The sequence below is a fragment of the Anolis sagrei genome, chromosome 4 (genome assembly GCF_037176765.1).
Source record: "Anolis sagrei isolate rAnoSag1 chromosome 4, rAnoSag1.mat, whole genome shotgun sequence".
NCBI lineage: Eukaryota > Metazoa > Chordata > Lepidosauria > Squamata > Dactyloidae > Anolis > Anolis sagrei.
Window position 1 is genome coordinate 104,163,117 of NC_090024.1, and position 16,446 is coordinate 104,179,562.

The 16,446-nt window shown below is 36.0% G+C and overlaps 1 protein-coding gene across 1 annotated transcript in view; it reads right to left on the bottom strand.

Annotated features, from left to right (window-relative positions):
* MARCHF6 (membrane associated ring-CH-type finger 6) overlaps positions 1 to 16,446 on the bottom strand; it is a 47,434-nt gene that overhangs the window by 14,950 nt on the left and 16,038 nt on the right. Inside the window, exons 3-18 of the mRNA XM_060774651.2 lie at positions 15,623 to 15,696; positions 14,002 to 14,145; positions 13,148 to 13,220; positions 12,150 to 12,318; positions 10,740 to 10,932; positions 10,335 to 10,396; positions 9,230 to 9,262; positions 8,769 to 8,820; positions 8,307 to 8,365; positions 6,193 to 6,273; positions 4,862 to 4,930; positions 4,694 to 4,768; positions 4,112 to 4,246; positions 2,484 to 2,603; positions 1,281 to 1,381; positions 310 to 447 (exon numbers count right to left, since the gene is read on the bottom strand). Coding sequence (XP_060630634.1) covers positions 310 to 447; positions 1,281 to 1,381; positions 2,484 to 2,603; positions 4,112 to 4,246; positions 4,694 to 4,768; positions 4,862 to 4,930; positions 6,193 to 6,273; positions 8,307 to 8,365; positions 8,769 to 8,820; positions 9,230 to 9,262; positions 10,335 to 10,396; positions 10,740 to 10,932; positions 12,150 to 12,318; positions 13,148 to 13,220; positions 14,002 to 14,145; positions 15,623 to 15,696 — 1,578 coding nt within the window. The remainder of the gene's footprint in view (positions 1 to 309; positions 448 to 1,280; positions 1,382 to 2,483; positions 2,604 to 4,111; positions 4,247 to 4,693; positions 4,769 to 4,861; positions 4,931 to 6,192; positions 6,274 to 8,306; positions 8,366 to 8,768; positions 8,821 to 9,229; positions 9,263 to 10,334; positions 10,397 to 10,739; positions 10,933 to 12,149; positions 12,319 to 13,147; positions 13,221 to 14,001; positions 14,146 to 15,622; positions 15,697 to 16,446) is intronic.

A 16,446-nucleotide genomic window follows, 5' to 3' on the forward strand; every position in this document is an offset into this window, starting at 1 on the left:
AAGGGTGGTTATACAGTGATATATTAAGGGAACCTTTTGCCATTGTATGTGTATAGCAGGGGAATGTGTGGAGTTGTAGTGGTTAGAATTATTGTTTTACACTGAGTTTTGTTTGTTGTTGTAGGTTAGTTTTTATATTTAAAATATTTCTTTTGGGGTTTTTGGGGGGGGGGTGTTGTTCTTTTGGTTTTATGTAATTTGTCTTTCAGCATACTGTCTTTGTTTAACTGTAGATTTGCTTCCTTGGATAAAAATTAGTTTTAGAAGTTCAAACATGTTATTTCAGGTGTATGAATGAATTCCACTTACAGTAAGTACCCAGCAGTAACAGTCCATGCCCGTACAAGACCCTTCAGCCACTGCCTCGTGTGTCCCTGTTCAAGCAAAGCTGGAAGTACAACCTGAAGCAAAAGCAGTTCGAGGGAAAGTTCGCTCACAGGAGCATCACTGCAGAAATAAAAAGGGAGTGGAGACAGTGTAAACAACAACCCAGGGACCCCCAATGTGTAGGGGATTATAAACCATTTGTAGATAAACGTTTCCTACACATCACTAACTAATTGCTGCCAAATAGTTTTGTGGCTCTCCTCACCACCCCAAAAAACAAATGTTGCAGAAAGAACAACATGTCTCCCACCAAGAAAAGGGCACAAATACAATGCAACCTTATAAAGCATATGGTGATTCTACACAAAATCTGCAGTTCGTTCTTCACATATACAAAAAATTTAGGAAGGGTTTAATTTATAACAAAAACCAAAAGGTTTTTATAGTTTGGTTCAGGAATAATATTAAATTACTCAAATGCCCTCTGCTGTTCTCCCCTCCTGTTTAGACATCAAAATCTTTCATTCTGTTATCAATCGAATATTGTTTTGATCAAACCCTGATCTATATTAAATACCACAATCTTGAAAAGCAAGCATGAACTGTAAGTCATTGTTCAAAAGTTAACTTTTCCCCCTAGAACTAGACTTAACCACAATTTTAGGTTTGGTTATAAAAGTAAACTAGTTCTAAGTATAATGCGTTGTTAGACAAAAAAGGAACAAAATATTCCAATTTCCTATCAGAAATTGAGGAAAAGGGGAAGCTCAAGAGCTTTGGGATTTTTTTAAGTAACACAGTACAGAAGCTTAGCACTAATTTCCACTAGACCACTGTTTGATTGGCACAATAATAAAACCAGCAGTTAGTTTCAAACAAAAATAAAAATGCATTTGTAGCAAAAGAAGAGGTCTGGAAAGACAAAAAATATTTCAAAGTGTAATTTATCTTACCTGTAGAGCATGACATTATATGGAAGAAAATGAGGCAGCAGATATTTAATAATTCGTATTGGAAGCCAAAGCATGAGCAAGACAATTGACCCAAAGACTATCTGCAATGAGAAAAAAAACAGTCTGGAATACGTTCCCCACATACAGTCTATTTATATTCCAAAACAATTCATGCAAAGGTTTGAATCATAACTAAGTTAGTCAACACTTGCTTGCTGTGCATTAACTCTACTCCTGTTTACTACTAATAACAGCTTGCTGCCACATCAGAATTCCCTGTTTAGCTATTATACCCCAATAAGGAGAGAAATCTCACTTCAAGTATCATTTAGGATTCTTGCTGAGAGGAAAAAGCTCTAGCCTATGACTAGATTACCAATTCAAATGTTGTGGCAAACCATGACTGACAACAGATAAAATCAGGAAGAAGGGGGTGTTTTTAGTTTTGCAGCTCGTATCCTAATTGTTTTGAAAATAATCTAAGACAGTGTTTTAGTAAAGTTTCTCTTCTGGTGCTTGCACAAGTGGTTTTACTGAAATATCCCTAAACCAGGAACCAGCAGATCAGAGTTCACTTGCAAAATGTCCTTTTCTCAAACTTCCTAGAATAAAGCTGCTGCAGGAAAATTATAATGTTCTGATTTATACTTTATAGTGTGGGCGCACTAAGATTTGGACTACAGTTCTGGAGACCAGGGTTAAAATCCTCAAACAATTATAAAACCCACAGTGAGATCTTGGGCAAATCATTATGCATTTCTTCGAAATAAAAAAGTCTAGCAACTACAGGAAATATCTCCAGAAAAAAAATATATGGATGCTTGTTTCTAAAGAAAGAATTAACCATTATTTTTGTGCTCTTGGATCTTTCCTAGGACCTCATACAATTTTGAAAATATAATCTGAACAGTCTAGAGTGATTTTTGTTTGAATCTTCATTAAATCTGTATTTTACTGCTACAATCATGATCTGGAACAGATCTCCATACAGTATAAACCTTGGGAGTTTAAGACATATATGGATTCTCACTATGTAAAAGATGCAATGTAGCAAGAAGCTGCTTGCTACTTTGCAAGGTGAATTTACAATTACATATGTAAAAAGAAACCTGCTTATATCCTAAACAGAATCAGAATATAAAGTGATTGCCAGCAAGAATAATATCAAGATTTTAAAAGAAAAAAGTGGAAAGACTTATTTACCACTGATAAAATAAACCTTCTGAGATGCCTATAAATAGGCAAATGAATCATTTCTTGAACTGGATTGAAGTCTGGATCGTTTAAATTTCTCAGAAACCAGAGGACGCCAGGTCTCAGTACCTGAAATGGAAAATTAACACTTGAAAGGAAGAGAAATGCATGCAAGTCAATCTTTGAGCGATTAAAACTTTCAAATTAAATTTTCCATTTATGTAACATTTCATTTATAAACCTTAAACCATCCCAAGTCCCCTATTATTATTATCATTGACACAAAAACACAGTATGACACAGCAAGAGATATACATGCTGGATTTCATATCACAAAATCACAAGTCGAACATTTCCCAAGTGTTTAGGATTGTGTGATGTGTTTTGAATGATGCGCGCAGATCCAAGTAAGATGGACTTTTGCAATTGACAGATTGTGATTTTGTCAATGTTTATTGTTTCCAAATGCTGGTTGAGATATTTTGGTATGGCACCCAGTGTGCTGATGACCACTGGGACCACCTGTACTGGTTTATGCTTTTGCATTTCGATTTTGAGGTCTTGATAATGGCTGAGTTTACCACAGATATATAAACCTCACTTGCATAGTTTCCAGCAGACCTCTCAACCTCTTAGAATGCCTGCTATAGATGTGGGTGAAACGTCAGGAGAGAGTGCTTCTGGAATATGGCCATACAGCCTGGAAAACTGACAGCAACTCAATATGAAATACATTCATGGGAAGAGCCACTAATGCTGCGAAAAGCTAAAGGGAGTACAAAAAGAGGAAGGTAGATTGACTCAATAAAGAAGCCATAGCCCTGGGTTTGCAAGACCTGAACAGGGTGGTTAATAATAGGATTCTTTAGCAGTCCCTCATTCACAGGCTCCCCATGGATCTGCCTGATGGCATATTAACAACAAAGAAGAGTTCATATGCCACATCAAGTAATACAAACTAACTTCGCAATTGCAATAGCATTTCCCACACTGACTTTGTGAAGAAACCTCTTGTTTTGTCCTCCTTTCCCTAAGGAGAGCTCATCATTACAGTTGGCTATTATAAAAGGTTATATAACTTTAAAAATAATGCTTGATGTTCCTGATTTTTTCATTGTTTTCCAAGTTCTCACCTTTGATGTTGAATCTTTTTAGATTTAAGCATAGCTTGCTTTTATTAATCTTATATAAGTCAAATGTATTTTGCTGATGAGCAAGATTAAATGTTTTATATACATTTGCAAGACAGCTGTTTGGATCTTTCCCAGTGCAATGCAATGCAATGCAAAAGACATACTTTTTAAAAAGAAGTCTTGCAATCCAGGACTTTACTTTACCCAATTCATTGTGTCCTGGAAAAATTAAGTGGTCAAATAAAAAGTTACAGTCACATTTAATTTTCAGTTCTACATGCTTTACCCATCCACTCATGTTTTTTTTTAATTGCAGCATTTTAATTCCTTTTATCTGTTCAGCTGTTTAAAAAGCTGATCCATATTCTTCTACCTCGCCTTTCTCAAACCCCAAGGTGATTCAAGGTGGCTTTCCAAAGGTTTGCATTTTTAACATGCAAAAATCATTACTGATTTAACACCCACAAGATGTTTTCAGGAAATCACACTCTTGTAAATGCTTACCTCTCGCAGCAAAAGGATGAAGGACGCAAAGTAAAAGACATACACCATTCCTACTAGCCAATGAAGGAACATCGTTGTGCCAGGAGCGGATTGGAAACTCAACTCTCTGTCCTTCAAAGTAGCGTCAAACATTTCCTAAGAAAAAGATCACATGTAATCCTGCATGTAATACAAGTGTATCAGCTTTCATATCTAGAAAAGGATAAAACTGCAAAATGATGAAAAAATGTCCTCCTACAATAAAAATATTAAAAATCACCAGGATATCATTGGATAAATGGATTTTACACCACATTCATGGATAATCATTTGTCCATCCTTCACAATTGTGAACATAAAAATGATAATAATGAACTTCCCTTCATTGAAGAGCACTACGAAAGAATCTTTCATTTCTATGCATCTAACCAGGTTTCCAGCTCATATAACCAATATTATTTTACCTAAAGGGCTTTTAAACCATAAACATCTAAGAGCCACAGCATACTTATGTCTGGAAAGAGGGGCTATCATTTCTATTTTAGAGACATAACTTCAAAATGTAGCATAAAATATCTGCATTCAAAGAGATATCAGTCTTACCAGAGAACATATGTCCAACCACCAGCCACAGATGAGAGGGAAAACACCAATTTCTACCACCACTAACAATGACACCTACAGAGGGAAAAAAAATAGATTTGGGGTTTTTTTTAAATGTACATCATTTACTGTATCTGGTAATGTAGTTGTTTTTAAAGAGTGTCATACCTTGACAACTATATAGCATACTCCAAGCAAGCGACGAGATCTCTGAAATTTTACAAGTGCAGCCAAGCCCTATATAAAATGGTTAAGGAAGTGTCAATGAAATGCTGCTTGATAGGGATGGTTGAGAAGTTATTAAAAAGAGCATTGGTCAACAAGAAATTCTCAAGTAGGAAACCATGTATTCTCATAACACTGCAACTATATATAGTGTCTGTATAATGCTCATAATTGGGATGAGATAATATACTCTGAATTTTCTACTTATTCTGTCACAATGTAAGATTTTCAAATCTACCCTTCAAAAACATGTAGCTATAAGTTAAGCAACACTCCACAAGAACAGATCTGGAGGGACACTTAAGGAGAACGGGGTTATAAAGCACAGGAGGTTATGTTCTAATATAATGATTAGAAATTGTTTTTGTTATTTATTTATTATTTATTTACAGTATTTCTATCCCGCCTTTCTCAGCCCAAAGGCGACTCAAGACGGCTTACAAATTGGCAGCAATTTGATGCCACAATAATAATAAATACCACTAAAACATTTGTTACATCAGTGAATGACTGCACATGGGATTTGCAACTAAATGCTTCTTTAAAAGGAAGTTCTACAATATTAGAACAACGTCTCTTCCTAACAGGAACCTATTGCTCAATTAACCATCCAGACAAAGAGATCTAAGCCCAGCTTAACTAATACAGATGCATATGATCAATGTAGAGTTACCATCAGGGATCATTTTAACTACAATGAATATACCAGGAACACATGCCTTCCATGCTTAGACTTTTCCTTATTTCTGGAATGAGTTTCCTTCTGCCCTTACATCAACACCAACATTATCTACGAATAAGACTAACAGCCCTTCTTTAGTCAAGATTTGCAGTTTTGCATAGAGAACTAAAACAAGCACTTTTTAATTCAGTTTTCAGTATTGCAAAGGACAACAACCCTTATCTCCACCCACTTCTCTGTAATAATGCCTCCCACCCACATCTTCATCTGCAGCAGCAATCATTAACTATGATTGCCTCTACGGCATATCATTCATTGTTGTTTAATATTGTTGTCAAATTAATAAATGCAGTTCAGGCAAATAGTGGTAGATGGAATTCATTCTATAATATGAATGGAGAAATCCTTCAGATTGCTTTCCTACCACAGTATTCCCAATGTAATTGAGATTCTCATTAGTGTGTCCGCACCAACAGGATTTCCCCAACAGACAAAAATAATTCTTACTAAGTCTGAGAACATTGTACTCACGGCGACTATCCAATGTTTAAATACTAAATACATGAGCAGGGGGGCACTTAGGAAAGGATACATGGCACACAATTAAGGAGACTGCCAGGAGCACGTAGCCAACTATTGTTGTGATTAGGCCTTCAAAGTGTGATGCTTGAACCTGAGGAATACAGAAACATACACTGTACATGCCTTGAGACAAAAACCAGTTATTTTTCCTTATGAGAATAAATAAAGCATTATATATACTGAGATGTTACAAAAGATAATGCAACTATTTCCTACAGTCCAAAATATTCTGGACACAATTCAATACTTTTTATGGCTACTAACTATGCAGAATTGTTGTTGGGTTTGGTTTTTTTTACAAAACATTGTAATCACAGAAGCATTTCAATAACTTATCATCTGAGTATTACATGCTTATTAAACTACCAGAGATCAATAATACATTTAAACAGATTATTGGTGAAGAATTAATATATTAACACATTAACAGAATTTTTGTCCAGCTTAACCAATACAAGTATATATGATCATGTAGGCCTGCCATCCGGGATCATTTAACTACAATTAAGATACCAGGAATGATATGGCATACAATCAGGAAGAGTAGCACCTCTGTGGGTAGAGAAGAGCTGCAACTGATGGGGGGCCGAGTTCCTCTTAAAGCCCAATTTTTAGGACAGGAAGGTATGTGGGCCAGAAGCCAACACTAGCTATTCTCCTCAAACAAGACATTTTGGAGGTGGGACTTTAACTTTCATCCAATGAATCCAAAAATGCTTAGATCTTCTGAAGAGGCTCCAAGATTAGGTCCTTTACTTCAACAGCTTGAAGGTAGCAGTTTTAATGAAGTTTTATTTGGAAACGTTGTTTGTAAAGGCAGAAGGGGGAAGAGTACACTATCTCAAGCCATAGCTAGTCTAAGTCAGCAAAATTTGTTTCCTGCTCAGGGTGGCTTTGAGATCACATTTCAAAAATTGCTTTACTGATAATTAAGAAAAAATATGGATATTAGGGATGTGCAATGCTTTGGAGGTTTGTTTCATAATATGGAGATTTCTATGATTCGTTAATACACATCTCCAAATTACTAATTGGGAGGGGACTCTCTCTGAAACACTATGAAATGAAATGGAAGCCTTTGAAACATTTACATTAATAAACATTTGTTGTTTCAGAATGTTTCAAGCTGTAGTTTTTTTTAAAAAGAATCTTTAATTGAATTTTTTAAAAAAAATTCCTAAAAATCAGTAATGAATGAATCTCTCTGAAACTTAGCAGGATTTATGTCCTGCTTATGTTGTCTCATTGTGCAAAACATCAAGGGGATACCTCTTGTAGTTTTAAAAATTATTTGTAAAAACCTTTTGAAACTCCTAAAAAATCACAGAGTGACTGAATCACAGGATGACCAAAACGTTCTGAAACTTGGCCGATTTAATATCATAAATACGACCTACAACTTTCATCCTGATAGCCATAAAAATAAAGGAGAAATAAGCCTCTAAATTTTCCCTATTGCCACTAACAGAGCAAATCTTAACAAAACAATTACAAAGCTTTGGAGATTCGGATGATGAAACAACACAACCCCTTCTGAATCTTTATGGAACAAAGTGGGGGGCATCCGAATCTTTGAAATTAATTTCTAATCGGATTTCAGCTGCTTTACACATCTCTAATGGATATGGAAATAATAGGCATCAAGAAGGATATGATATTTTCAAGGGTATGGTGCCACATATTTTTGCATTTGCTTAATAGCTAGGTTGTTAACCATCATTCCCACCAACCATCATCCAAATATTGTGGCACAAATGGAAAACTTAGGCAGGGGCAATTTCTGAATTTCTGGTTTTCACTTAAGGTGCAAACAGCACTGGATGATGATGTGTCTCCGTGAAAGGAAGAATCAATCCAGAAACAAGATATTCTTTCTCAGAAAGTGCACCCTGCTGTAGCATTCTCAGAGAAGCATAAATTCCCTCCTCTATTAATGGAAACTGATGTCTATTCCTTCCCACTGATATTCTGGAAGAGATGGCAACAGCACTCTACTAGCACTCTCTTCGAAACGCACTGCTGTAGGAAAATACCCTGGATATTCTCACTCCTAAATGCTGGATTTTTGCAAGAAACTAAAGAACAGATTTTTTTATTTTTAACTGACAAAATGAAAATACTTACATATTCTTCAAAGCCTAGCCCAACAATAGAGAAGTGGCCAATGTGGTAGGGACAAAATGCTAGGAAATGAAAAACAAAACACTATGGAATGACTACTTTTGTCAAATGTAATACACGCCTTAAAATCATCCTTTCCCACCACACAGCAAAGGATAGAAATATTTCTGTTTCCTCAGGTTCCTCTACAACACATTTGCAAAATATATTGAAGTAGTGCTAGGTTGTATAACATTTATCACTAACTTCTAGGCTCCTCCATGTGAAATATAAGAAAAGATATCTGAAATCTGATTTATTGTGTCATTACTTTTTAAATATCAAGGTTCTTCCAATAGTGCTAAAGGAACTGTGATCATTGCTTTGAAAAAATCTTTCTTCTCCTGAAATTCATACATGTCTGCTGTGAGTTAGATCCCTGTCACATCAATATCCAGAAAAAAACTAAAAAAAACTGTTACTTACCAAACACAAGTATGAATAGTGTATTTAATGACACCACCCAGAATACATGTTCCTGAGAGAAGGAGGAAAGAAGTGAAATTAGGAATCAAAGTATTAAAAGTACCTGATAAATAACCTGAGTTTCTCATTTTCTAATCAATTCCTCTTCTACTTCTTTCCTGAATTATATGTAATGAGATATTGGTACTTCCAAAATAAAAAACCTAAAAATAAAAACGAGGGTCAACCTTTGTTACAAGGGCTTGCATGCTCACATTCCTGGTCGCCAAACAAATGCTAATAAAGCAAATGTAAGTGGTAATTTCAGCTGACATAAAATTTTAGGCGATACACTAAAATAAGGTGTTGAAAGTTTCCAGATTTAACATATTGGGATTTTACTTGTTAGCTATAAAAATACAAAGGGATAGTGCAGGATATAATTATAAAGAACTATTTTAATATAAAGAGACTTCACTTACTAGAAAGACTAGGGATCCATCAAGCCCAAGCATCTAGAAACAAGAGATAAATTCTGCAATGAGTAATCAACAGTTTCTACATGCCCAGAAGTTTCAAAGGTCTCTTAAGCCTCAAGTAACTACTACTCCCTGCAGCTTTTACAATACATAGGATCCAGAGAAACACAAGCCAAATTAAGAAATAACAACATTTCCTGTTCCTTCCTACTGTATTCCTTTTTTTGTTGAGTATTAGAGAACACTTTAGGACAGAGGTTCCCAATCTTTTTTTTTTTTTTTTTTTTTGACCAGGGACCACTCTCCAATACTGATACCAAAAGGGTTACGAATTGGTTTTTGGTCAACTTTAGATTCTGTTCGGTTATTTGAGATACTGATTCAAAAAATTGCATTGGATAGACCACACCAGCTCTAGTTTCCGATACTGAACATATGCCATCCAGCAGTCGCCATCTGCTCAAGCACAGAAAACCACATTTAATAAGCCTCAGCACTATAAGAGGATTTTGAAAAAAATCAGTTTCTCTCAGGGACCATATTTTAGTGCTTGCGGACCACTGGTGGTCCATGGACCACAGGTTGGGAACCACTGCTCTAGGACAGCATGGGATCCAACACAGCTGCTTCCTTTTTTAATGGGATCAGGAGTCACACTCAGAATATGACAGGAGTAGGCAGGCTCAAGGTGGAAACGTCTGCCAGAGCTAAGAGGTCTGGACTAGGTGTAACATGAAAACACAACTAACTAGCAAGCGGAAGCCTTAAAAACACAACAGCAGGACTAACTGCTTCAAGAGAAATGATCAGTAGAAGGAATACTTAACCCTTATGGTATTTACTATTTCCCTGCTCCAAATTTTCCTGTACAAGTAGTCTTTTCATAATGTATGTTTCATCTTTGCTCACCAATCCTAATCAACCCATCTCCAAATCATTTTTCTCTTGTTAAAAATATCACTGTTATCATGTGTAATTATGTAATGCATAAACTGACCAATATGAAGAGGAGAATACAATGTGAGGGTGAGAATAGGAAACTATCAATGGTTGCCAGGTTTGCAGGCCTAAGAATAAGCAGCCTTTGAGACACATAAGCCTTACTCACTCTTTCCCATGTGAGTTCTTCTGCAGCTCGATCCCATTCCAAAGCATTCCAGTTCATGTCATCTTATCAAATCAAAGAAAAAAAATTAAGATTTCTAGAGAAAAGTTCTGCAAGAATAGTAATCCATTACAATTTGACAGGGCCCCATATTACAATACAGTGTTGTACCAATAATGAAATAAGACCAGATGTTTCCAATATTCAGCCAGATGCTTACAGGTTGTCAACACAAAAATATATAGCTACCATTTTATTTGGCTTAAGTATGACAATCAGTATTCAGAAATGCCCAGGAAACAGAATGCTATTTCAATTAATACAAGCTTGAAATTGAATCCATCAAAATGCAATTCAACTGTTCTACAATGTAGCACTGATATTGTTGCTAAACAGTAACTAATATACCTTGAGCTCCATTGTTTGCATCTGCTGCATCTTCTACTACAACATCTTCTTCATCTTCATTGTCTTCCTCTTCTTCATCTGGTTGTTCTTCTTGGATTTCTGGATTTTCCCCTACAACAGCATTCTCAGCAGGCTGATCCACAGGCTGGTCAGGTGCAGCATTTTCAGCTCCGCCGTTTCCAGCACCTTGAGCCTGCAGGGCATAAATCAAGACAAATGCAGCTGAACTAAAGAGTTGTGCTATAAGAAATGTCTCCAGAGACATAAATTATCACTGTACCTTTTGAACATTAGGAAACCATTCAATTGATTTTCTTGCTTTTTAATCCCAAAATATAAACAAACAGTATATATGTAAATTACATTCCTAAACTGATGCATACGTGACAACTTCATATTCCAAAAAATTGTACCAGACACATTGTAAAACAAGTTGGTTTTAAGTGTGCTTTAGGGTTCTCTTCCCAATGAGTACATCCAGCATTCAAAAGCAACCTGATTTCCTTTTCATCCAACTTAATTCCCTAAAGCAGTGGATCTCAATCTGTAGGTTCCCAGGTATTTTGGCCTATAACTCCCAGAAATCCCAACCAGTTTACCAGCTGTTAGGATTTCTGGAAGTTGAAGGCCAAAACATCTGAGGATCCACAGGTTAAGAAGAACTGCCCTAAAGCAACATAAGTAACAAGGAAATCCTGAACAGAAGAGAGCATCTTGCAAGCTGCATCATCCAGAAACAGAATTGTATTAAAGGACACTAAGATATCCTAACCTTCTGTAGCAATTTGTATCACAGCTGTATGTACACAATTTTGCAAATACTATGACACTGGTTCAGCCTTACTAGCCTTACACAGTAAGCTTTAGCCTTGGGTTCTTCTGTTAACTGTTTTGCATGACCACAAGGAAGGGTTCTGAAATGTTTACCCCTATTTTTGTTAATCGGACTTTGCTATAACATTTATAATTTATGTGCAATTCCTACTATAGTTATTTGAAACAAGCAGTAAAAATTTTAACTGGCTTGTTTTCTTTATAAAGTAACCAACTCTCACTTGAATTCTCATACCACAACCGCTCATACTTTATCTAAAATGTAAGTGGCAGCTTTCAAACTCATCTTTGTTTTGTTGCAACAGAAAATGGATGGTAAGGCTTGTCGAAACTCATTTCTGAAACTTTAAATTATGGTTAGAACATTCAAAACAAACTGTTCTAAGAAACCTGATAATTAAAACACAAAGAAGCATTTTTGCCAGATGTGCACAATCTCTCCCTCCCCACTCTATTAATTTGATTAATTTTATAAGCAGTTCCAAACTGCAGGACAGACAAGAGAGAAAGCAAACTAATATGCAACAGAAAATGATTCAAGCTAAATTACAACTGACAAACTGAAGGGCATATTACCTCATTTGGTTGCCCAACATCATTGATGGCTTGCTGCTGATTTTGTTCCAGCCACTGCGGTGCTCCTCCATGGACAATTTGTTCACGTAACCAGACAAGACTGATAAACGCGCAGAGTGTGCATGTCACCACAAAACAACCTTGCAAACAGTCTGCCAGTAAGTTCTCTCTATGAAAGAGATAGCCAACACATTATATAAGCCTGCTATCACAACTGCTCCCACTGCAAACATTGCTCTTGACTTACAGAACCAGAAGACACTTTAGCTCATGGTAAAGCCCACCAGAATTTTTTTTTTGACAGATAAAATACCTTCTATAATAATATACTAGGAAGCCTGCAATTATTTCAAACCTACATCTTAAGTTGTATCAAACTGTTTACCAACCAAATAAAACTGTTGTTTTAAATACTGCATAGAGCAGTGGTTCTCAACCCATGAGTCCCCAGGTGTTTTGGCCTACAACGCCCAGAAATCTCAGCCAATGTAAAAACTGTTGGGATTTCTGGGAGTTGAAGGCCAAAATATCTGGGGACCCACAGGTTGAGAACCACTGGCATAGAGTTACTGTCTAGTTTCTCTCCATTGTCTCAATTACAGCTGCACTACTAATATGCTGATTAGTAGTGCAGCTGTAATCAAATTGCCCAATCAAATTACCCAAAATGTTAAATCTTACATTTTATGAATATTATCATTACCACCACTTGCTAGAAATTTAAAATTCAATTGTAAAATTGCACTCCTTCACAATGTGATCATTTTCTTATTACTCAGTAAAGTACACAGTTGAAACACTATTCCCTGATTACCCTACTCAATCATCAAGTATTTCACTCATACTTTTAGAATAGTAGTAATGGACCATAAATTGGAATATGTAGCATTAATTTCCATACATTCAAGAAAATGCAACAGCAATCAACACAGAAGAAAATCTGTGATTCCTTGAGAGGCACCGCAGAGAAAAGTTCATATTAGTTAGACTATACTTACGTTGAAAGCATATCTAACGGCAGTGTCAGTAGTGAGCTCACAGAGCCAGTAAACAAGCACTTGTAGATGCGGCCTAAAGAATAAATAATCACAATGCAATCAACAATATCTGACCACTTAAGTTGGATTCTAAAATTGTCAAATGCAACAAAACATGGCATGCTGGAGAATTCAACGTGCAGAGGGGCTATATTTCCTTGCAGTCCAATTCTGACATGTTCCAAATTCAACTTTTAAGATAAAGGAAATGTGCCAGACATTCCAAACTTCATCATATGAAGTTGTTAATTAACAAACAAAAGATCTGTGAGAATTTGCATCTGCATACTAATTCAAAGGAAAGGGAAAACATTCAATCAATTTTTTAAAAATACTTTCATTATTTCATAATGGCAACAATATTATCTCAGACATTTCCGAGCAATGTGCAGAGAGAATTAAAGAATCCAATTATCTAATCCTCAGCAACTTTTTAAAATCTAATGTTAGATTGTAGCTCCTCTCCATCTCATTCTCATAATTTGTGGACCACAATGTATGTAATGAGTTTGCTACTCTCTCTCTGCATGCATAACTTTCATCTCTGTGCCACTATCTACAACTCCAGCAAAAAAAAAAAAAAAAAAGACGTAAACGTACTATGAATTCTATAGTGCCTCAGAAGCCTGAGTGACAGGTTTATAGGTGTGCCACTGTTCTCTGTGCAAGCACAGACATCTGCAATGTCCCAGAATCACCTTTGAACTAGTCTGCATCTAGGTTTGATAGTTGATTATTTGATAATCAGTGATTGCATCCTGGTTATAACCAGAATCTAGGTGTCCACTAACAAGAAAAAAAAAACAAATACTTACATGCTGTAAGAGGTACAACTCCCAACCATGCAAAGGCCACAAGCGTATAGTGAAACCAGTATCGTATTGCCGTGCCAATACTTGTAACTAGTCCAGCAAATATGTCTTGGATTGGAAGCCGGGAAGGCATATCTGGGGAATAAACTAAAAAAAGGGAGAACAAAAATAGAAAGAAAACAATTTGAAACACTAACAGATTCAAGTAGGAAAACACTAGAAAAAGGTTTTTCATTTAGCAATTTGTAATTAGTGCAGAAAGATAGGAAACTCACTTACTACTGGTCCATCAGTATTAGTTACAATAATTAACAATGGGCTTCCAGAGTATCACAGAGGAGTCTCTTTTATTCCTACTAGAGATATAGAATTAAACCTGGAAGCTTCTGCTAGCTAAGCAAATGCTCTATCACTGGCCTATTGACCTTAGCAACCATTCCCATACTCAATTTTGTAGAAGAGCAGGAAGGATTTTACAAATTAGAGCATAGGCTCACAATATTACAGCTTTGTCTGCATGGTCTCAAAGTTGGAGGAACAGCTGCCTCTAAAATGGTGTCGCGTCTGCAAAGCCATTCTCAACCAAGAGCCTGCAGGTTCAGCATACTGATCTCGTAGTATGAACACTCAACCTGTTCTATAAAAGCAGGTTGATTCTGTCCTTGGCCACAGAAGGTCTGCTTAATTCTCCCATGTTACAATAAAGTCCTACAGCTGCCAAAGGAAGAATCTAACCGCAGTAACATTTCCACAATGGTATGGACACCATGCTACGTGAGGAGCGGCTCTGTGAGCTAGGCATGTTTAGTCTGGAGAAGGAAAGGTTAAGAGGACACATGATAGCCCTGTTGACAGGATATCATATTGAGGAGGGAGGAAGTTTGTTTTCTGCCGCTCCAGAGACTATGGCATGAAGCAATAGATTCAAACTATAGGAAAAGAGATTCCACCTAAATATCAGAAAGAGCCTACTGATGGCAAGAGCTGTTTGGAAAGGGAATATGCTACGTTGAAGTGTGGTGGAGTCTCCTTTTTTGGAGTTTTTTAAAATATATATATATATATATACACACAAAAAAAGTTGGATGGCCAGGCTATTGGGAATGCTATGCTTGTGTGTTTCTGTATGGCAGGAGGTTGGACTGGATGGCCCTTGTGGTCTTGTCCAGCTCCATGATTGGATGTTTCTATCAAATGCTGCTTATTACAGAGAACACAGTCATAGCTGCCTTTTTGTCAACTTGCTTGTTGCTATTTTGGGTAACTTATCCATCAATGTAAACTCTTTTCTGTTGTTCTATGTTTAAAAAGTCATTATCAAAAGGTTGAATTCACACATTTGCTAGTAACATAAATACTGTTTGAAAATACAAACAAAATAGCAAGATACTGTTTACATGCTGCTTGACTGATTTCAATTATTTTCAAGAGACTGTAGTAATGGTTGTAATCGAGCATTTAGTATGCAACACCAGAGATGGCTTAAATATGGTATATATATGGTAGTATTCCATCTTCTGAAGGTAAACTTGGCCCTAATCCAGTTACAGAGCCTTTGTACATGAAATTAACCATAATAAACTACTTAATGTAAACATGATATAAAGTCATGTCATATACTTACTTGGTGTGAAAGCAAATCTGTGTTTACATAATTCACAGTATTCTTTTCTGCTGTGTTTGAGCCACTGAACTAAGCTGCAATAAAAGATAACAATCATACTGGTGCAGCTGTAAAAGCAAGACATTTTTGAACAGAAGAAATTAGGAAATTTCAGCAAGATATACCTTTAAACAAGAACTGTCATTCGAATATTTGAGGACAGAACAAAAGAGGTAATGTCTGTAAAGTATTTTATTTTATTGCATTACAAATCAATAATATTGATCTTCAGTTATAAAACGTATTTTCTTCAACACCAACTAGGGCCAAAAAGCCACATATAAGTTTGTTTGGTTTTTTTTTTAAGGTGAAGCATCCAAACATAAAGGGTAAAACCTACATGCACAGTGGTTATTCCTGTTTTAATTACTCTCATTCTAGTTGCTGCCATTTGCTTGCACTAAAACAATTTGAATCCTATCCCTGATCGATCCACCAGAGGGGCATTACATGATAAAGGCAAAATATGCATGCATGCAAAAGTTATTCCAGATTCTGACAAAAGCAACTGTATCAATAAGACAAAAAAAATATATAATACACAGCATTTTTTAAAAAAAACCACAACATTACTGTATAAAAATGTCTTCAAAAGCAAACCCACTGTTGATCAATAATATCAAGTAATTACGTAAGAATTTTACCATCTTTTTAGGTAATTCCATTAACCATACTAAGATTAGACTACTATAAACTGTTTTTATTTTCTCTTCACATCTAGTGATGTCCCTGGTATTTAAAGCATGTACATGTGAAACCTTATTAAAACATTAAAAAGTTAACAA